Below are 23,919 nucleotides of genomic sequence, written 5' to 3' on the forward strand. Positions count from 1 at the left end.
GCCACCATGGCTTCACTGGTATATTTTCCATGGCATGCAGTTATAGTCCACACTGAACCATCATATTGGTCTCACAAATGCATTTAGAACACTGAGGAGAAACACATAATTCTCAGATCACTTTGTGAAGATTCCCTAACTCCAATCCCATAGCCTCACCAAGCACTAACAGAAAATTTCATATGAATATTCCATGTGAACATAGTTGCAAAATACCTATACAACAATTACTGACATGACTCCTGCAATATAAACTATAATAATGCACCATGATTGGTTGGCATGTACCTTGGGAATGCAAAGTTATTTGACTATTTCAAAATCAAATACTATTTTAGTCAATTATGCATTTTAATTAATATAATATTTTATCATAGTTAATGTAATAAACCACAGAAGCACAAAGAGAAGTTCCTTGTAATCATTTCAATAAATTGTAAAAAAAGAACTTTCAAAAAATATTAAAACTTGTCCATGATAAACCCTGTAAAGTGGACATAGACATTTCTCAAGCTGAGAAGACTGTCTGCATAATAGCCACAGTGAAGGGTCTACTTAGTAACAAACAGTAAACATTTTCAACCTAAGATTAAAAATGAAGGCAGGATATATTTTTAATTTCTTAAAAAATTTCTTCTCTCATACATTACACCCCCTCCCTCTTACCTGCCCCACCCCATTCACCTCTTCTCTTTTATCTTCAGAAAAGGGGAGGCCTCCCATGGATATCAAACCAAACATGGCATATCAAGTTGCTGTAAGACCTCCCCTTGTATTAAGGTTGGATAAGGCCACTTAGTAGGAGAAAAAGGTTCCCAAAAGCAGGCAAAAGAGTCGGAAGCAGACCCCAACCCCAGCTCCCACTCTCAGGGTTTCCACAAGAAGACCAAGCTATATAACTGTAACCTATATGCAGTGGACCTAGGTCAAACCCATGCATGCTCCCTAATTGTTCCAGTCGCTGTGAGCCCCTATGAGCCCAGGTTAGCTGATTCTGTGGGTTTTCTTGTGGTATTCTTGAACTCCCTGGCTCCTCCAGTCCTTCCTACACTCTTCTCTTCCGAAGGATGCCTTAACCGCCACATAATGTTTGGCTATGATTCTCTGCATGTTTCCATAAATTGCTGGCTAAAGCCTCTCTGATGATAAATTGGACTAGGCACTAATCTAGGAGTACAGTAGGATAAAACTAGGAATCATTTCATTGACTTTCCCCCCACCCCCCATCATGTGTGGTTCTATTCTAGGTCTCTGGCCTATCCAGCCTCTGGGTTCTGGGCCTCCAGTCAGGGTGTGGATTCCCTCTCGTGGAACGGGTCTCATGTTGGACCAGTCATTGGCTGGCTACACCCACCTTTTCTGTGTCACCTTTATTCCAGCACATCTTTTAGGCAGGACAAATTGTAGGTCAGCAGTTTTGTGGCTGGGTTGATGTCCCAATCTCTCCACTGGAAGTCTTTCTTGATTATAGGAGATTCCAGTTCAGGCTCCATTTCCTCCACTACTAGGAATCTTAGCTCTGGTCACCTTTGTTCATTCCTGGGAGTTTCCATAGCACTAGGTTTATAGCTTGTCCCTGACATGTCCCCCATTTCCAGTTGTCTCTCCCCCATCCTCCCCGCACCTGATACCTCCTATTCCCATCCCCACCCCACTTGCATTCTACTCATAGTATCTATTTTATTTCCCCTTCCCAGAGAGATCAATGCATCATGCATCTCCCCTTGAGCACCCCTCATTATGTAGTTTCTCTGGGTCTATGGACGATAACATATTTATCCTTTAATTTATATCTAACACCCACTTGTGAATATAAATCATGTTTTTCATTCTGGGTCTGGGCTACCTCACTCAGGATTATTTTTTCTAGTTCCACCCATTTGCCCATAAATTTTGTGATGCTATTTTTTTTTTTAACAGTGGAGTAATATTCCACTGGGTAAATGTGCTACATTTTCTTTATCCATTCTTCATTTGAGGGGCATCTAAGTTGTTTCCAGTTTCTGGCTATTATGAATAAAGCTACTATGAACATATTCTAGCAAATTTCCTTGTGGTAGGATGGAGAGTCCGTTGGGTATATGCCCAGGAGTGGTATACCTGGGTTTTGAAGTAAATGGAGTCCTAATTTTCTGAGAAACCACCATATTGATATTAGTGCCTGCACTATTGGTGTTCTGATCAGAAAGTTGTCTTCTGGGCCAATGAGTTCAAGGCTCTTCCCCTCTTTCTCGTCTATCAGGTTAAGTATCTGGCTTTGCGTTGAGGTCTTGGATCCACCTGGACTTGAGTTTTTTGCGGGGTGACAGATAAAGACCTATTTGCATTCTTCTCCATGCCAACATACAGTTAGACCCACACCATTTTTTTAAACATGCTTTCTTTTTCCAATTGTAAAATTTTGGCTTCTTTGTGAAAAATCAGGTGTGTATAGGTATGGATTTACATCTGGGTCTTTGATTTGATTCCAGTTTGTTTTTATGCCAATGTCATGTGTGTGTGTGTGTGTGTGTGTGTGTGTGTGTGTGTGTGTGTGTGTGTGTGTGTGTGTTTGGTTTTTGTTTGTTTGCTTGTTTGTTTTTTGCTATGGCTCTGTAGTACAGCTTGAAATCAGAGATGGTGATACCTCCAGAAGTTCCTATATGGTATAGGATTGTTTTAGCTATTCTGAGTTCTTTGTTTTTCCATATAAAGTTGAGTATTGCCCTTTCAAGGTCTATAAATACTTGTGCTAGAATTTTGATGGTATTGCATTGAATATGTTGATTGCTTTTGGTAATATGGCCATTTTTACTATGTTATCCTACCAATCCATGAACATAGGAGATCTTTCCATCTTATTCAATTTCTTTCTTCAAAGACTTGAAGTTCTTTTTATGCAAGTCTTTACTTGTTTGGTTAGAGTTTTGCCAACATATTTTATATTATTCATGGCTATTGCAAAGGGTGTTGATTCCCTGATTTCCTTCTCAGACTAATTATCATTTGTATGTAGGATGGCTAATGATATTTTGAGTTAATCTTGTATCCAGTCACTTTGCTGAAAGTGTTTATCATCTGTAGGAGTTGCCTGATAGAATTTTGGGGGTTGATTGTCTATACTGTTATATCATCTATAAATAGCAATACTTTGACTTATTTCTTTCAAATTTCTATCCCCTTGATCTCCTTTAGTTGTCTAATTGTTCTAGGTACAACTTCAAGTATTATATAGAATAGACATGGAGAGAGTAGGCAGCCTTGTCTTGTTCCTGTTTTTAGTAGAATTGCTTTGAGTTTCCCTCCATTTAATTTAAAATTGATTATTGGCTTTCTGTATTTTGCCTTTATTATGTTTAGGTGTGTTCCTTGTATCTCTGATCTCTCCAAGACCTTTATCACAAAGGGGTGTTGGATTTTGTCAAAAGCTTTATTTTAAAGCATCGAATGAGTTGATCGTGTGTTTCTTTTAAATTTCATTTTCATATGTTGAACTATCTCTGTATTTCTGGGATAAAGCCTATTTGATCATGATAGATGATCTCTTTGATGTGTTCTTAGATTCAGTTTGTGACTATTTTATTGAGTAATTTTACATCAATGTTCATGAGAGAAATTGGTCTGTAAATTTCTTTTATTTTTTTGTTGAGTCTTTGTGTATGGTTTGGGTGACATGGTGACTGTGGCCTCATAAAATGAATTTGGCAGTCTTGCTTTTATTTCTAGTTTGTGGAATAATTTGAGGAGTATTGGTATTAACTCTTCTGGTAGAATTCTGCACTAATACCATCTGGCCAGGGGCTGTTTATTTGTTTTTGATTAGAAGGCTTGTGATGACTGCTGCTATTTCCATTCCTGTAGATATTATATGAATATTTAAATTGTTTATCTGATCTTTATTTAAATATGATAAGTGGTATAAATCTAGAAAATTCTCTATTTCTTGTAGATTTTGAAATCTTGTGGTATATAGACTTTTAAAGTATAACCTAATGAATTCTTCTATTTCTTCAGTGTCTGTTGTTATATACTCATTTTTGTTTCTTATTTTGTTGATTTGGATACTGTCTCTCTGCCTTTTAGTTTGGTAGGATATGGGTTTGTCTAGGGTGTTGATTTTCTCAAAGAACCAACTCTTTGTTTCATTGATTCTTTATATTGTTCTTTTTGTTTCTAATTTATTGATTTTTTTTTTTTTTTTTTTAGCTCTCTGTTTGATTATTGCCTGCTGTTTGTTTCTCTTGGGTATGTTTGCTTCTTTTTATTCTAGATCTTTTAGTTGTGCTACTAAGTTCCTAGTATGAAATATCTCTAGTAGTTTTTAATGAAGACACTTACCATTATGACCTTTCCTCTTAGCACTGATTTCATTGTGTCCCACAAGCTTTGGTATACTGTACATTCATTTTCACTGAATTTTAGGAAGTCTTTAATTTCTTTATTTCTGCCTTGACCCAGTGGTTACTCAGTAGAATGCTATTCAGTTGCCATGAGGTTTTAGGCTTTCTGTTGTTTCTGTTGCTTTTGAAATCCAGCTCTAATCCATGGTTGTCTGTTAGGATACAGGGGGATATAAAAATATTCTTATATCTGTTGAGACTCTCTTGGTGACTAAGTTTGTGTCAATTTTGAAGAAGAGTCCATGAGGTGCTAAGAAGAAAATGTATTTTTGTGTTTGTTTAAAGTGTTTTGTAGAATCTGTTAGGTCCATTTGACTCATAATATCTATTAGTTTCATTAATTTTTTGTTTAGCTTTTGTCCATATGTGCTGTCCATGGGTGAGAGTGGAGTGTTGGAGTATTCTACTCTTGATGTGTAGGTCTCAACAGGTGATTTAAGCTTTAGTAATATTTCTTTTACAAAGGTGTGTGCCCTTATGTTTGGACCATAAATATTAAGAATTCAAGAGCCATCTTGGTAGATATTTCCTTTGATGAATATCAAGTGTCCTTCCCCTTCTCTTTTGATTAATTGTGGTTGGAAATCTATTTGTTAGATATTAGTATGGCTACGGCACCTTGCTTCTTGGGTCTGTCTATTTGCTTGGAAAATCTTTTCTCCAGCTCTTTACTCTGAGGTAATGTCTATCTTTGATGTTGAGGTGTGTTTCCTATATGCAGTACAAGAATGTTTTCATGTCCATTCTGTTAGTCTATTTCTTTTTATTGGGGAATTGAGTCCATTAATAATGAGATATATTAATGACCAATAATCATTGTTGTTGGTAGTGGTGGTAGTGTGTGTGTGTGTGTGTGTGTGTGTGTGTGTGTGTGTGTGCGTGTGCGTGCGCGCGTGCGTGCACACGCACATGCATAAATGTGTGACATGCATGTTTCCTTTCTTTAGGTTTTGCTGAAGTGAAATTATTTCCTGTGTTTTAATGGGTAGTTAACCTCCAGGGGTTAGAGCTTTCCTTCTAGTATCCACTGTAGGGCTACATTTCTGGATTGATTAGTGTTTAAATTTGACTTTGTCATGGATTATCTTTTTTTTCCCCCATCTATAGTGAATAAAAGTTTTGCTGGGTATAGTAGTCTTGGCTGGTATCTGTGGTCTCTTAGAGTCTATAGGCTATCTCTCCAGGCCCTTCTGGCTTTGAAAGTCTCCATTGAGATGTTGGGTATAATTCTGATAGGTATGCCTTTTTATGATACTTGGCTCTTTGTCCTTGCAGCTTTTAATAGTCTTTCTTTGTTCTACACATTTAATGTTTTGATTATTATGTGACGGGGGACTTTCTTTTCTAGTATAATCTATTTGATGTTCTGTAAGATTCTTATACCCTTGTAGGTATGCCCTTCTTTAGGTTAGGAAAAGTTTTTTCTATGATTTTGTTGAAAATATTTTCTGGGCCTTTGAGCTTGGAATCTTCACCTTCTTTTATTCCTATTATTCTTAGGTTTGGTTTTTCCATAGTGTCCAGATTTCCTTGATGTTTTATGTCACGAACTCTAAGATTTAACATTTTATTTGACTGATGTGTCCATTTCTTCTATTGTATCTTCACTGCCTGAGATTGCTTTTTCATCTCTTGTATTCTGTTGGTGATGCTTGCTTCTATAGTTACTGTCCACTTACCTAGATTTCCATCTCCAAGATAACCTCAGTTTGTGTTTCTTTATTGCCTCTACTTACATTTCCAGGTGCATAGTTTTATTCTTTTCTCACATGTTTGTTTGTGTTTTTAAATTTTCATTATGATATTTACTTATTTCGTTTTTAATGGCCTCTATCATCTTCAGGAGATTGGATTTAAAGCCATTTTCTTGTGCTCCAGCTGTACTATAATATACAGGCATCGCTGTAGCAGGATAGCTGGGCTCTGGTAATGCCAAATTGCCATGGCTGAGGTTAATTGTGCTCTCACACTGGCCTCTACTCACCTGGGCTTGTGGTAATTGTAAGTTTAGGTGCCAATTTCTGAGTATTTCTTTGTAAGGTGGAATTCCTCCTCTCCCTGGTTTCTGTGCCCTCTGTTCTTCTGGCCTTCATGGTTATGGCGACCAGAAAGTCTTTAGGTCCAGTAGGATGTCAACACTGGTGTTTTGGTGGCTTGTGTGGCTTCTGGGTTTCAGGGGTTCAGGGATTTGGGGAGTTGGTGTGGACTCTGTAATTCCTGGTATCAGAGTGATCTCTGTGGTTCTGGATACCAGCATAGCCTCCTGTAGAGCAGTGGGGTTATGCCAGAGTTGTGTGCCAGCATATAGGGACAGGGCAGAGGAGATATTAGAGAAGCTAGGCAGGCTCTGAGGAAGTCTTGGATGTTTGCATTCAGGTTCTTACCACTGTGGCCTCCAATAGAGCAGAATCCTGGGACTTTGGGTACCTGTGTGGCCTCTGTAGGGAAGAGTGAAGGCAAATCTATTTATTCTTACAACTTCTCTTTAAAATTGTAGTAAAAATCTAAAATAGAGTAAAATGAAGGAAAAAAAACGCCACAACTATCTACAGGAAATAAAATTCCTATTTGCAGAAGACAAGCTGGTCATGTTTATGCATTTGTTTGTAGGCATGGTTTTGCCTCCCTCCTTCATATTCTCCTCTTGTGGCATGTCGTCCACAAAACCATTCAAAAAGTCTGAATCACCCTGGGGTGATCAGTGTACAAAGGCACTTCAAGCTAGGTCCAGAAACTGTGATCCCTGCTGAGGTGGCACGAGGAGCATTTGATGAGGGGAAAAAAGCCCCATTGCATCCCCATCATGGCACTTAGACTTTGTTGAGTAGCAGTTAGTTGCACACTCTCATAAAAAATATATTACCCGGAATCTCCATTCCTTGGTAATAAGAAAAATAAAATACAACTTTGACTTGATGCTTTTATTGATTGTTGTGTTTTTACAGAAAGTATGCCATTCTCTCTTCACCAGAGGAACTGTCTCTTACCACATCTCATTGAAAATACCACACAAGTATCATTACCAGAATTTAGTGACAAGGACCAGGAGGTGGCTCAGGTGGTAAGAGCAACCCTTGAGTAAGCATGGCCTAAGTGGAGACCGCCATCTTACATAAACTGTAACCCCAGTGCTGTGCAAAGTGGGGACAGATGGATCCCTGGGTCTCCCTGATCACCACACTAGCTCCATGTGCATTGAGAGACTCTGTCTCAAGGCATCTTAGCAGTCTGAAGAGACACCATGTCCTAGGCAATGTATAGGAAAAACAAATCATTTGATTAGGAGCTTGGTTACAGTTGCAGAGGGTTAGTCCATTATCATGGCGGGGGCATGGTAGCATGAAGGAAGGCATCACACACACACACACACACACACACACACACACACACACACACAAATACACACAGAGAGAGAGAGAGAGAGAGACAGAGAGACAGAGAGAGAGACAGAGACAGAGAGAAAGAGAGAGACAGAGAGAAAGAGAGAGACAGACAGACAGACAGAGAGAGACACACACACACAGAGAGTGAGAGAGAGAGAGAGAGAGACAGAGACAGAGACAGAGAGAAAGAGAGAGACAGACAGACAGAGAGAGACACACACACACACAGAGAGTGAGAGAGACAGAGAGAGAGAGACAGAGAGAGACAGAGAGACAGACAAAGAGAGAGAGAGAGAGAGGGCCTGGAGTAGGCTTTTGAATTTTCAAAACCCACCCCTAGTGGCACACCTCCTTCACAAGACCACACCTGCTAATGCTTCCTATACTGTCCACCAACTGGGAACCAAACATTCAAATATATGATCCTCTGAGGGGCATTTTTATTCAAATAATAGTAGGAGGGAACAAGGCCATACATGATAGAAAAACCAGCATGCTCCTCTAATCTTCCTATAATGAACTCCCATAGATGTACATATGACACTCAAACACAGAGACATACACATAGGCACACACACACGCAACACACACACACACAAGAAGCAAGCTTATTAAGATCATTCTGTGTACAGGTGCCAGATACTGATAGCAAGCCTGGATGGAAAAGTATGCTTCCAACCACGAGAGCTCCTTACTGTTGTGTGACGTCATGAGGTCACAGGGTACATACCTCAGCCATCTTCTTTACACGAGAAGAAAGTATTTTGAAGACTATATTCATTGATTAAGTGGTTTCTTTTCTTCTTCCAGCATTTGTACTTTGTCTGTCCTGACAAACCCTCTAGATTCTATTTAGTTTCCGAATTTGCTTTACTAATTCTTTCTTTGGCAACATCACCATTACCTCATTGGCTTTTACTGAGTGCTGTGGGAAGACGTCATCTATAGATCGTGCAGTTTTTTCTACCACCAGCCAAATATGTGCTCACGCAGACATAATTTTTTCTTCACTTTACTTATGATGACAGAAATTGTGGGAAATGCTGTGTTTACTTACACACTTAAAAGTCATGCTTTATGCTTTCTTTAAGGAAAAACACACCAATTTTTAACACTTCTTCACTAGAATCTGTGTAAGGTTTTACTCAGTGTCTTGAATTTAGTATGTTAAGTTTTTCATCTGTGAATGTGGAGGAGAGGTGGGAAAGCTAATAAGATACGTTTTGTTTTTAACTTGGTGTGTGTGTGTGTGTGTGTGTGTGTGTTTTAAACTTTCGGTTTCAGTACATTTCTTTTTATGCTGTCACTAATATCCCTGCCAAATCTGTGACAGTTGCCACCCAGCAGTGAAGGCACTATTACCACATGGCTTCTGTGGTACATGTATAACTGATGTGGACGCTTTTGTCCAAAGTTGGAGAGGCTCTAGGTGTGATCACAAGATGGCATGGTGACACCACTAGCCAGTGTCAGTGCTGTCAGGGGAATCACGTGGTCACAGCCGCAGCCCTTGGCTGATTCTGCCAGCGTGCTGTCAGCTCCTGACAGGTGTAAGCCATGTCATTACCCTTCTGTGGGCACAACACCCTTTCTGCTGCTGTTACTGGCCTTGCAGTTTAGCATTCGCAGTAAAATGAGAATTGTGGCTATGGAATGGCTTTGGATGTGAAGAGTCCTTTCTGACTGACTTTCCCAAAACCACATGATCATCCTGAAGTTTAGCTTCTTTTGCAAATGGAAGATGAGAGGCTAAGGAGAAGACTCAGTGGTGTGCAGGCATGAGGATCTGAGTTCAAACCCTTAGAGCATACCGCAAAACTAGACATGGCCACAGTCAAGCCTTTAACATTAACATTGTGTGTGTGTGTGTGTGTGTGTGTGTGTGTGTGTGTGTGTCTGTCTGTCGGTGTCTGTGTCTGTGTGTCTGTGTGTTTGGGTGGTAGTGAGTGGGGAACAGGAAAATTGCTGGAGCTTCATTGCCATCAGCTTAGCTCCAGGTTCAGTGAGAACTCTCTGTCTCAAGTGGTAGATAGGTGCATATTACACACACACACACACACACAGAGAGAGAGAGAGAGAGAGAGAGAGAGAGAGAGACTCACACACACACATGAACATGCTCACACATGAAAGATGAGGATATTCTCAGAAATGGCCAAACAACAAACATACCTGCGGTGGAGGCAAGACGTAATCAAAAGGTATAAAAATAGCGGGCTTGGTTTTATTTACCAAACAAAAATACAATGGAAGAAGTGAAACATGGTATGAACCTTGGGAAAACCACTTTAAGGAGGAATATTTTCATGTTACATGTGCAACCAGCACATGTCTTGTGTCTGGGTCATGTTTGGCATAAGCCATGAAAGATAGTTATGTGCAAATCTGAGGCAAGAGTTTCAGGTGTTGTCTGTCTCAGCTTCCCACATATTCAAAGTATAGGCATGTGCCACCACAACCAAAAATCTTTACAATTTTAGAGCAAATATTTAAATGTGTACTTTTCAAACAACATTCAAAACTTACTATCTGTATTTCTTTGAGAAAAATAACTTTATAATTATTTTTTCAGTCCTTCTAAACACCTCATGGGCAATCTTTATGTTAATTTGTTAATCTCTAAAGGAGCCACTATGCACCCTCCACATACTTTTTTTGTCTTCTTCAAGACCTCAGGGTGCTCTGTGCTCCTCTTATTTTAGTTACTATGCAGACTCTGTTACAGTCCAGAAGTTCCCTTCAAGAAAGTGTTGTTCTGACTGGATAGTTGCAGATTTAGGATTCTAGTTTGTATGGCTTCAAGACCGAATTCTTGAGCAGATGGGGGAGTTTATGAGACCTTGATTCGTGCCATTTCTATTCTGTGGAGTTACAAGTAGATGTCTCTCTTATTTGGGTTCAAAGCCTGAAGCTTATGTAAAATACCTGAATAAAGTTCTCCCAATACAACTCCCTCCATAATATGTTAAGTGCTGACAATGAATTCCTTCTGAATTTTTTATCTACTTTTTATTTATTTATTTATTTATTTATTTATTTATTATTTTTTGTTTTTGTTTTTGTTTTTCAAGACAGGGTTTCTCTGTATAGCCTTAACTGTCCTGGACTCACTTTGTAGACCAGGCTGGCCTCTAACTCACAGTGATCCCACCTGCTTCTGCCCCCCAAGTGCTTGGATAAAAGGCGTGTGCCACCACGCCCGGCTCTACTTTTCTTTTAAACTAGCTTGCACTGCTTCCTTTTTCCTGCTCTTTTTTTATGATAAAGAGGTGTTAAGATATTTATAACCACTGTATTATCCTTGGTTAGCACAATAGTTTAAGCAGACCCCCCTGGGCCCCAATCCACCCATCATGATGTTCTTCTTGTAGGTTTCTAGGACCCTCTGTATCCTTCTATTTCCCCATCTCCTATATTTCTCTTACCTAGAGTCTTAGTAGGATGTCCTCAAATCTATCCCAATCTCCTGGTAAGTGAAGACTTTCATGGGACATGCCTTTTGAAGTGAGTATATGCCATGTGAATCTTTCTGTTTCTGGGTTAACTCACTTATTATGATCATCTCTAGTCCTATCCATTTGTCCACAAATTTTGGGATTTCCTTGTTTTTAATAGCTGAGTAGTATTCCATAGTGTAAATGTACCAGTTTCTTTATCCATTCTTCAACTGAGGGGCTTTTAAACATTGAACCCCTGCTCTGATCTACTCAATGGACAAGACATTCTCCACACTTATGTGGAGAGCAGGGACTGACTTTGACATGAGCTCTGGTGCTCCATATTTGACCACCTCATCTTGGTGGGGAGGCCTGGTGACACTCAAAGAAAGAATAAGCAGGCTACCAAGATGAGACTTGATAGCCTATGACCATATAGTGGGGGAGGAGGTCCCCCTCCGTCATAGACCTAGGGGAGGGGAATAGGGTGAAAGCAGGAGGGAGGAATGGGAGGATACAAGTCATGGGATAACAATTTAGTTGTAATCTGAATAAATTAATAAAATAAAAAAAGATATTTATAACCATTCAAGCAACTTCTACATTAAACTAAAACAAAAAGTGAATTGATCTTCCCACCTAAAGAAAAAAAAAAAAACATAGACAAATTGTATTGATTGCATGCAAGACCCAAAGCATTAGATAATGAAGAATTTGCCCTCTAGTCATAGAGACTAAATTTTGTAGTTCTACAATTTATCCTGATGGCTTCTATGAATGAATGTCTATATCTAGCTCAGGAGAGGAATCAAGGGTTTAGGGAAAGCAAAGTGGTTAGTTTCAGAAAGCAGAGAAGAGCTTAGAGAAGTCATGTCAGAGGTTTGCAGAGAATATTCCATAAGCCTTCAGAAGACTGCTGATCATCTTATGTGTGAAAAGCTTGGGAAAACACCACCATCCGGAGGGTGAAGGATAAGGGCGCTAAGCAGCCATTACCAGCTGGGAAACTACCAGGCATGCTACAAAGTAGAACATGCACTGCATGCTGAGTATTTAAAAAGCGAAAGTCAAAATGAACAACAGCAACAAAACAACTGATTCAAACTGTTTCAGAAGCTGAGGCCATGAACAATGGTCAGGCAAATATACTGCAACAACATATCACAACAAAGAGTGTAACTCTATTTTTGCATGTTTTACAAGTTACATGGGGGTATAGAAGATTTTAAAAAGAGGACTTTACATAAGATAACCCTACAGAGTATGAGATGAAAAACACTGCTTAGAATTGATGGTAGATTGTCCATTGAGTAAAATATTAAGAAACCTAACATCATAGCAACATAAATGAGACATAGAGAAAAAAGATGACTAAGAAAAGGGAAAGCAGTGTCAATGAGCTGTCATACAACTTTACAAGACTTTGTGTGAAATTGAATTCCCTGGAGGAGAGGAGGTGGGTGGAACGGACAAAAATATACAAAGAAATGATAGCTAGAAATTTCCAAAATTGTATATGAAGCCATAAAGTCACAGAGCCAAGAAGGTCAATAAAAGACAAAAATGAGAAATATGAAGAAACCAACAAATAGGAATATAACCATCAAATTCCTCAGAACTATTGATTGTCTCCTCTCATGATAGAAACAAAATATTAAAGTGTCATAGGAAAAAATACACATTGCATACAGAGGAATAACGGCAAGATGACAGCAGACTTCTGCCAAAATAACTCAAGGGAAAGGAAAATGGAGCTACACTGAAAATGCACAAGGAAATGACACAGCTTAATCCAGTGTCCACAAGAGTGTCTTTCTGAGAGGAAGATGAAGTTCAATTGTACAGCGTATAGTGTTACAGTCCATTGCAGGAAGAACTGCACCATACAAAACACTTTGTGAAAGTATTTCCGAGGAAGTAGAATACTGCATGTCCCATGAATCTATACAGAGAAAGAAGGCACTTCAAAAGTGGCACTTCCAAATGTGTGTTTCCCAATAAATTAATTCTCTCTAAGGGAGAATGGAACATTTAAATAAAACCAACACCACATTAAGGACTTTGTAACATGAAAAATTATATGGCAGTGGTAAAAAGGGAGAGAGGGAAGGGTTACAAGGTTTTTCCTCGTAGGTAGACTGTGTAAATATGTACAGTAAAATGCTAAAATCATAAAATGAAACTTAATGAAAATCACAAAATGAAAATGTAAGTTATTTTGGACACAAGATGGAGTCAATAAGTTACCATGACATAAACTAGGAAAGAACAGAAAACAAAGTGCAGACGAGTGAGTAGGAAGAAGGCAGTGGTGAGATTTAGGCCATAACAATAAGCATGTGAAAACTCTACATCACAGTGCTCCACTTATAAGTGAAAGGTTGGAGCAACATTTGGGAATGGGTCTTTACAACTGAGCGTATGCAGCACATAGGAAATACAGTTCAAGCGGAAGAAATGTAAACTGTGGGAAAATACAGCTTTCCAACAAGAATCTTAGGAAAGCTGCAGTGACTTCATTAATATCGGGAAACACAGATCTTACTGCAATGGTTTTATGGAGGATACTAAAAGTAATTATAAATTGCAAAGAGAGCAATTTTCATCTTAATGATAAGCTCTACCGATTCTTAACATCTGTGTGCCAAACAAAATGACTATATATAGAAAACTAACACCAATATAACTGAATGGAAAAATAGAAAAATCCCCAATTTCATGCAAAAACATCAATACCCCTGTCTTCAATAACCAGGAAAAACAAATGGACAGAAAATCAGTAAGCATATAGATTACAGCAACACCGTCAACAAAGTTGACCTCATTGTCATTGACTGAACACTGAGTCCAAGCAACAACAGCTGAGTGTCGCAGCTTTGTTTTGAAGTCTATGGAAGATATCCACAAAAATAGACTAAATTCGGGGCCATAAAACACACCTCAGCAAACTGTAAATTACTTGAATACATATAGTGAAGTAACTAGTCAGTTAAATTTGAAATCAGCAAGATATCCAGAACCATCACTAAATATTTAGAAACTGGCCCACTTCTAAGTAACTCAGAGATGACAAAAGAAGTCAAAAACCATGTCCCCTGGAGGGGGAGACCTGGTGGCACTCAGAGGAAGGACAGCTGGTATCCAAGAAGAGACTTGATACCCTATGAGAATATACAGGGGGAGGTAATCCCCCTCAGGAACAGTCATAGGGGAGGGGAATAATGGGAAAATGGGGGGGGGGGGAATGGGAGGATACAAGGGATGGGATAAACATTGAGATGTAACAAGAATAAATTAATAAAAAAAATGCAAAAAAAAAAAAAATAGAAGCCGGCAGCTAGGGACTAGGGTACAGACCTGTGGTCTCAGCCCTTCGGAGGAGGAAGAGAGAGCATCTTGAGCGGATAGTGGGTGTGGCCAATCTAACAAGGCTCTGCCCCAATAACTTTAAAGGGGGATTGAGATTAGAAAACATTTTGAATGATTGAAAAATTATCAACGCTGTTTCAAATTTTAGCTAGAGTTTGTGAGCAGGTATGATTTTTTTCTTTTGTAAATATGTCTAAAAGTGTTCAACACCAAACTATGGGTCAGGCAAGATCAAAAGTCATCTACATTGTGTGTTAAGTCCTGAAGAGCAGCAAAACAGCCATGACCTGAAATATGAGGACTGTTTTTGTTTTCTGGTGTGCCATTTTATCTGTTTTTCTCCCCCCCCCCCCCCCCCCCCCGCAGTACTAGGAGTCTCAGTGTTAGTAGGTCACACTATTGTAGAGATTAAACTGCTCCCTGCTCAGCCTGTTTGACAAAGAAATAGAAATGTGATCTGAACTGTGGCCATTAATGTTGTGTATGGTAAGTTTTGCTGCTTAAGATACTAAAACTGGGCCTGAAGAGATGGCTCCACAGCTAAGGGTGCCCACTGCCCTTTCAGAGGACACAGGTTCCATTCCCAGCACCTATGTTAGATGGCTTACAATCTCCTGTAACTCCAGAACCAGGGGGAGCCGATGGCTCCTGCCTCTGTGGGCATCTGCTCTGAGATGAGTATATCTATATAGATATATGCAAATGCACACATAATTAAAAATAAAATAAAAATCAAGAAAAGACATTCAACTTTTTGGATCTGTGGTTTACCCCAGATCTGGACCTAACTGGCATGGCCAAACCTCACCTGGCTTCCTCAATTGTCTATGCAGTTGGATGACCTTAGGGGGACTCACATATCTGGTGGCTGGCAAACAGGGTGTTAACCCCTCCACCCTTTAAAAAATCATTCAGTTATTTGCACATCAGTTGTCCTCTTTATTCTGAAATAATGATTCCAGTAAGACCTCATATCTCAGACAAGGAAAGATGAGGCAACAGTGGTTCTTTTAAATCTTTAATCTGAAAGCTCTTCCCCAGGTGTTTGAAACCACGTGCATACCTTACAATAATATTAACTGTCTATGACACCTGTGAAATGGTACCACAAATAAGTGAGCAAGCATGAAAGTATCCCACAAAGAGGAGTGGGGAAAGACACAGATCAGGATCAGCCTTTAAGGCTGTGCTGTTATCCGCAAAGGACCTTAGTAACGCACCTCAATGGGTTGCCTCATCGTGGGGAGAAGTTTTTCTTCATTTAAACACCTACATGCTCAAAACAGATTTGGACCAACTAGATAGTGAATGAAAGGGGTGAAACTAAGCTGGGGTTGTGAAGATTAAATTAGCTGAGGCTCTTTTCTATTTTCAGGACTTACATGCCTATATTCTGATTTCTTTATATAGTGCTTAAGTGCTTAATTCTCCCATTTCCCTTTTAGTCATATTCAACTGACTTCCACGGATCTATTTTCATTCACTTCTAAATTTTCTTCCTGCCTAAGCTCTCCATGTTTCTGCCGTGAGGGGCACAACCCGACCACCTTCTTGCCTGTTTAACATTTCAGGATGGTTTTTTTTTTTTTTGCTTCTTCCTTCCCTGTCTTGTATCTAATGAGCAAATTATCTAAAAATAGATGTGTTCATCGTTCTACAAAATGTTGTATCTCCTGTAGACTGGAGGCCAGTGTGATTGCAAGAGACATGTGTCTGGCAGAGAGTGCCTTCGATGCCAGGATGGATTCTATGGCCTGCAGGCACGGGATCCTGATGGCTGCCGCCCCTGTAACTGCGATCCTTCTGGGACTGTGGATGGAGACATTACTTGTCACCAACATTCAGGCCAATGCTTTTGCAAAGCGAACGTTATTGGTACGTTATTGGTATGCACAAGTTTACAGTCACATCTCTATTTCCATCTGGGGAAAAAGGCCTCCATTTGATTTCTTAACTGAAGGGTAAAGCATATTTTCTTGCTCAAGTCTGAGAAAAACAGTATGGGTAAAATTAACTGTCTGAAAAAATGTCTAAATTAATAATTCTATCAAGCTAGAGTTTGAAGTTCAGTTTAATCAACCCTTCAGAAGTTTCTTTATTCAGTGGATGCATTAGTTACACAGATCAACTAATAAGTCATAGAAAAATATAATTTGTCTGCTGCATAGATGTTTCTTTTAGAAAATTAGCACTTTTTCAAAATGTTTTACACTTAATGAATCCTAAGCAAATCATTTCCCTGCTAGTTTTAATAGACCAAAATAAATGGATTTTTTTGAAAACATTCTGTGCTAAAGGGTACTTTGTGATAAATCTTTCCATTTTTCCATTATATTTCTTTGAACTGTCCTTATGAAATGCAAAGCAAGTCAACATAATTCCACACATCATGTTTATTGCTAGAGTTACTTATAAAGGGTCACATAATTTTAATTTTGTAATTCTGTACCAAGCTGATTATAATAAACAGCAAGCTTTAGTGTTATTTATCATTTTTTTATACAAGACATGCTTTTTTGTTTGTTACTCCCACAGGTATTTTTCAGAAATTAGATTTGATTATAGCAATTTATTACATCCAGCACTTTTGAGGGGAACCACCGCCACATAAGGACAAAATTTATCAAGTGCCCAAAATGCACCACGCACATAATGCACTTTGAAATTTTGATGTATGAGAGTATTATGAGAGGAAAGTTTTCTGATGGAATGCACCCTGTGTTCTAACTGAGCATGCCGTGGGTCCTGCTTGAAGTTTTAAAAAGACCTTGGCATTTCTATTGTCCCCCAAGACACCAACTCCTGTGTGGTTTTACTCACACTGACCTGAACTTCAAAATAATAAAAATGCTGGCAGTAATATCTACATCACACACAAGCCTATGCACACATGCATACATGTACATATATATGTATGTATTTACATGTAATTCTGAATGATATGTTTTGTGTGATATAACCCAATCTGTTTTGTCCACTCACGTATATATAAAACTCCACATCTCTGGTATACAAACATATTAGTTATTTAAAAGATGGTGGACAGGTCTTATGACATCACGCACGCTCCCTCTGGTTTAAGGGAAGACTGTATACACGTGGGTAGCAGTGCTCCCACCTTTGTGGCAAGCACACAAACACTAACTTTCGGAAAGCAGGCTGGCTGAGATGTGGAGTGTACCTGGACTGCCCATGTGAGGACTGACATGTAGAATTCCTTCCATGTGGCTCTCTTTGTTCCTGGCTATAAGACATGTTTAAATTCTGGGTGTTAAAACACAAGTTAAGCCAGAGCCTTTGTATACACTGGAGTGGGGGCTTCTCTGTGTGAGTGACATGTGTCCTGTGGTAGACAGATCTCACAGCTTAAAAAAGAAGACATTTTAATTACCTAAAACTCATCGTGAACTTTGCCACTGGATTGTTTGTTGCAAATAGTGTTCTGCAGAAAAATATACATATGTATTTTGTGAAGATTAAATCCTCACTTTAACAACATTGTAAGTGGTGATTTCTAGAGAAATCTCGGCAAGTGAAATGCTTTTAATAAAAGCTTGAACTTGCCACGGATATATATTTCCCTAATAAGATTAGCAAGCATCCTTGTTGAAGATTACGTCGTTGATAGGAACAAAGCAAACCCCAGAAAACACAGGGGTGTGTTGTGTATGTTTCAGAAGGCGAACTGTTTGAGTTAACAAAACTGTTAAATCTTACTAATGATTCTATCACCGGTAAAATACATTACCACCAATAATTTTATTAAAGTAGGTCATTCATCTAGAATAAAAAAGGAGAAGAATGTGAATTAAATGCCAAGTGTGCTAACTCGCCTGCACTTGTTAGCTCTGAGTGTGATGCCCTGTAGGCCTCCGCGAGTATCGTTAGGAATAGATTACCTGTCAGGAATATGTATGGCATATTCAAATAAGCACTGTGCATATTTTTAAAACTGATCTGATATGAATCCATGTAGACCGATTTTAATAGTTCAAAATGAGTCATAATTCTTGTTAACAATACAGTTATTTTTAAATTTTGCAGCAATCGTAGTCCTTTTTTATTTTCCTTATTGAAATTAAATGATATGCCTTAGGTGAGCCATTCATCATTGTTAAAGAACTCGCCTTCCATTGGAGTTTGAATGAATTTTTGTCCATGTATATACATAGTATGCATTTTCTTCCAGCTTAGGGCTGTTTTTCTTCATATCAGTGTCTGAGTATGTATTTGACTCTTGTTTTAGGACTAATTTTTTATTACAATTATAATTTGAAATAGATGTCTCACTTGATTCGATGCCATGTAGTCAGGTATTTACATCCACGAATGTATGAAGTCTGTATAAAGGGAGAGATTTGCATCTAAACATCATGGCTGCATTGGTTTTTACTTCTTTTTCTTGACAATGTCCTCTTTGAGACTAACCTGAGTTGTCAGAGGGTTAAGTTTCGGTGACAAGACATTCTTTTCCATTTGTAAAATGCATGTACGTGCTCCTCTAAAAAGAAATAACATAAGGCTCTGAGTGTACCTCTTGCTTGAACAGGTGTGTTTTGAATCACATGATTTGACAAGCAGTGCGACTGCCTTATGAGCCAAGGCAAGCATAATTTATATTAATTGAAAATGATAAAATATAGGTGCACACAAAGGATTAAAATGAAAATTGCTCTGGATAAGTTGTATTTATGTCAATTATTTAATTTTTAACAGCTGAAAGTGTGTGTGCTCCTGTCACAAAGACAGTTATCAAACCAATGCTTTAGTCTTTCTTCTCCACCAGTGTTTATAGGTTTAGTAAGCAAACACAAATTTGGTATATTTATGAGGTATAACATGGCATTTTGATATGTGGACACTTTGTGAAAAGATTGCTTGAGGCTAATTGGTGTATCTATTGTCCATATGCATACCATATTTGTAGTGAAAAATATTAAGATTTATTCTCTTACCAGTTTTTAAATATACACTTTAGTGTAGTTTGCCACTGAAACTCCAGCCACTATGATGGAGACCTAAATTCAAGAACCTCTTACCCTCCTAGAAATATCTCTCTAGTTCTTTTCAGGCAATTTTGATTTTTAGAAAAGTAACTTGGGTGGTCACGTGCTCTTTAAAACCTATTTTACTGAAATAGTTCTGATATTTGTGAAAGTGGGAAAGAGTTCCCATCCATACGACGGAAGTAACGTGTGTAATCCCTGATTAGCAATTAAGTCCCGCAAAGCACACTGCTCATAACTCACACGTTAGAACTAAATTAGTATCACCATAGTCTTTTGCATCGATGGCCATCCCAGAGTGGTGCTGTCTGTGCTCTGGCTCTGTGTTAAATGTTTAACCTTCAGCCATCTTCAACAGAGACAGCCCTCCCTCACCCTTTCAAATGTGTTTTGTTTGCAGGGCTTAGATGCACCCAGTGCAAATTTGGATTTAAATTTCTCCAGAGTTTTAATGCCGATGGCTGTGAGCCCTGCCAGTGTAACCTCCATGGCTCAGTGAACCAACTCTGCGATCCAGTTTCTGGGCAGTGCACATGCAAGAAAGAAGCCAGAGGACTTAAATGTGACACTTGCAGAGACAACTTTTATGGATTGCCCTGGAGTGCTTGTAAGGCCTGTGACTGCAGCGTGGCTGGCTCCCAGGCTGGGACCGTCTGTGACCTGGAGACAGGGCAGTGCATCTGTAAGCCCAGTGTTGGATGGAGACAATGCAGTCAGTGTTCGGAAGGGTTCTTCACCCTACATCAAAATGACTCCTCCCTCTGTTTGCCTTGTAACTGCGAGAAGACTGGGACAATAAATGGCTCTCTGGTGTGTGACAAATCAACTGGGCAGTGTCCTTGCAAATTAGGAGTGACAAGTTTGCGCTGCAATCAGTGTCAGCCTCACAGGTTCAATCTGACCATGGGCAATCTTCAAGGGTGCCAGGTGTGTGAGTGTGACCCCTTGGGGACATCACCTGGAAGCATTTGTGACCCTGTCAGTGGCCAGTGTCTATGTCTACCACATCGACAAGGAAGAAGGTGTGAGCAGTGTCAGCCAGGTAAGGAAGACCACGGCTCCTTTTCAGTACAGTGACTACAGGCAACCCCTTTGTTTCTGGTCGCAGCTTCTAAAGAATGCACCTCCAACATCGCTGTTGCATTTATGTCATCCAAGCAGCTAATGACCTGCTTGAGACTGTCTTGGCTGTGCATCTGCTATTTCAGGGGAAGGAGACACCTCAGATTAATCAGACCCACTTCCGGGGAGAGGCATGTTGTAATTTCTTACCTTGAAGCGGGTACAATTTTAATCAATTAAAAGATATGTAATTGATAAAAGGGACAATTATTTTGTTTTCTGAAAAAGGGGGGATTTGACCTAATTATCTGTACAATATCAAATATCTAGATGGTGGATCAAATTTCTAAATGAAGTTGGCTGGTAAAATACTATAGAAAGGGATGTGTACTCTGACATCATAAGGACACATCTAGAACTCTTCTTAAATGCCATCATATAATAAATGACATCATTTAAATATCATCATATAATAAAATGGTTATATAAAATGTCACCATATAATGAAAATCAGATGGTTGTCTGATCTCACTGTATAGAAACCCATCTTTTCCATTGTTTCCTGATGGGAGTGAAGACCTTTGCCTTTTAAAATAATTTTAATTGAAGTAATACTTTATAATAAATTGATCACATTTTAAGTATCAGTAGTTAGAGTACAGCTTGAGCTATATTGATTTAGGAAGATGGCAGGAGCTGGTTTTTCTCCAGGGTCAATGACTCTCTAGCCATGGGTCATTGGCTTACACCAACAGGCGTAAGTTCCCTCGCATTAAGCCTTAAATCCAGGAAGATAACTGTTGGTCACTCCCAATATGTAAATGCCACTATTTCACCACTGGGGATACCTTGTCCAGCCAGCAAAGAGACATCATGAATTCAAGAGGAATCTTGAGAGCAACATGAGATGAAGAAATGAAGGGGAGTAAAACATAGAGTTCTTATTCCGGAGTGGCAGTCCAAAAAAGGGGGTGCTACGAGAGAAGAACAAAACTGATAAAGCTGCTTAATGTGTGGCTCTTTGTATACAAAAGCCAGAAAAACACAAAATTATAAGAGCAAAGCTAAGATTAGGGGTTCCCGGGAGCTGGGCCTAGTGGAAAGGGACTGCGTAGAAAGAGGTGCCAAGAGAGGTTCAGATAAGCTAGTGTAGTTTAAATTTTGATTGTATGAGTAGCCATATAACCACCAGCTCGTCAAAACCCATTGGAGTATATAAGTAAATGTAGAAAGTGTCAGTTGACACTCCCCCTGGAAGGGGAGACCGGGTGGCACTCAGAGGAAGGACAGCAGGTTACCAAGAAGAGACTTGATACCCTATGAGCATATACAGGGGGAGGAGGTCCCCCTCAGGAACAGTCATAGGGGAGGGGAATAAGGGGAAAATGGGAGGGAGGGAGGAATGAGAGGATACAAGGGATGGGATAACCATTGAGATGTAACAAGAATAAATTTAAAAGAAAAAAAAAAAAAAGAAAAGAAACTGTGCTGCAGTAAAACTGAATAAAAAGAAATTCTCCTCCCCGCCCCTAAAAACACTAGAACATCATAGTCTCCTTTCCTCTCCCTACTCCCCTCTTCTCCCTCCATGGATGTTTGGCCACCATGTGTTCCCAACGCTGCTTATGATGCTGTACTCAGTCCTGCAGATGGACTGACAAGCCACCTCTTTTATAGTTCCAAGTGGGGAGAGGGCATTCACATTTTCTTCATTTTGACAGGATGTCTACCCCTGAGCTAATTCAGCCAGAGATGTCAGGACACCTAAAATAATCCCAGGATCTGCTTTAACTTGGTACAAGGAGTGAGTGTCCTGGGAACTCTCTGGGATGTTCTATCCCAGAAAACCAGTGGGAAGGCTAAGCACAGTTGCTTCTTCTGTGTCTCCCCGCCCCCCCCTTGAGCACCCTCTCCAATGTGTTATCTGTTGAGACCTTGCTATCCTAAAGTGATTTTGTGTTGTTCTTTTAAACATATTTTGCCTTAAAAAGTTGTCTGTTCTTTAGGGTACAGCTCCCTGCATGGGGACTCATCACAATTCTGCACCTGCTTTCTCAGTGACGAAGGGGGTCTAACAGGCCTGCGGCTGTTAGCCTAACTAATTATCTTCTGGTAAAATTGAATGTTTTATTCCTACTGAATTTTGCATACACTGAGTGTCACCTATTCTAAACGACTTTCTAATTTGGGATAAAGCTCCGAAAAGCCCTTCTCCCTTTGACGAAGGTCTGAGGCATCATCCAGATATTTTGACATTCCTCATAACCCTGTCTGTGGTTTTCTGAGTGTTCTGTGTGTCATGTAAAAACAGACACAGAGGAAAGCTACACGATGAAGAACGAGCTTCTTTTTCTCTAGGCACTGTGGACACCTGCCTCTTTTGGGTCCTTCTTAAATAGCTGCACTTCTTCTCCTCATAGTCCTCCCCATGGTGGCCCCACTGTTTCCATTCTTTGCTCCTTATCTACCATTCCAATGCTCCCAAAGCACCCCTGCAGTCACATAAAACAACAGTAACCCAGTCTCTGCTGATGCACCCTTTGCAGGCAACTCAGTCATTTCTGGCTCTGGTTTTGGTGTGAGTGTATGTGGGGTTGGGGGCTAGACAATCAGCCCCAAAGACACTCCTGTCTTTATGTCCCTACTGCTGCTGTTACAGGTGCATGCTACCATGCACAAGTTTGTAACTTGGGGCTTTGTGAACCAAACTCTTCACACTCAAATACGACCTCCCCAGCTCCCAATGTCTGTCTTATCTTAGTGGTTTGGTTCGTTGTTCTTTTTCTTCCCATGAGCAGTCAATATAGGATACTTCTGCCTTTACTCAGACTGCTAATCAATTTATTCCTTTTATAACAAGATTGCAACAGAACTGTACATGGATCTAAAGACTTGGAGTCAGTCAGATGAGGAAGTGTTACCTTTTGTACATATGCCACACTTTCTTTACCCAGTATCAATTGTTGGTAAACTGGAGGTCAGGTGTTAAGTGCAATAAGCCAGGCTCAGAGAAACAGGTACTGTGTGATGTCACGGTATGAAATACTGACAAGTTGGGATCACAGTCATAGGGTAGATGACAGGTAATGGACACTGAGAAGTGTGGGGAGGTAGGAAAGGTGAGTACCTGGATTCTACAGAGTTCTGGTGTGCTGCTGAAGAGAGGAGTGAATACAAAATGTACTCAATATTACTAAAGGACTAGGCAGAAACAATGAATTGTCTTTGTCTTTAATATTTTAATAAATATGTTCATTCGTTCTTTGAGAATACCAATCAATAA

The 23,919-nt window shown here is 39.5% G+C and overlaps 1 protein-coding gene across 1 annotated transcript in view; it reads left to right on the forward strand.

Moving 5' to 3' along the window:
- Ush2a (usherin) overlaps positions 1-23,919 on the forward strand; it is a 696,795-nt gene that overhangs the window by 125,179 nt on the left and 547,697 nt on the right. The window contains exons 11-12 of the mRNA XM_051148119.1: positions 16,248-16,443; positions 19,975-20,616. Of these exons, the coding sequence (XP_051004076.1) occupies positions 16,248-16,443; positions 19,975-20,616 (838 nt within the window). The remainder of the gene's footprint in view (positions 1-16,247; positions 16,444-19,974; positions 20,617-23,919) is intronic.

Source organism: Acomys russatus, chromosome 6, assembly GCF_903995435.1.
Source record: "Acomys russatus chromosome 6, mAcoRus1.1, whole genome shotgun sequence".
Lineage (NCBI taxonomy): Eukaryota > Metazoa > Chordata > Mammalia > Rodentia > Muridae > Acomys > Acomys russatus.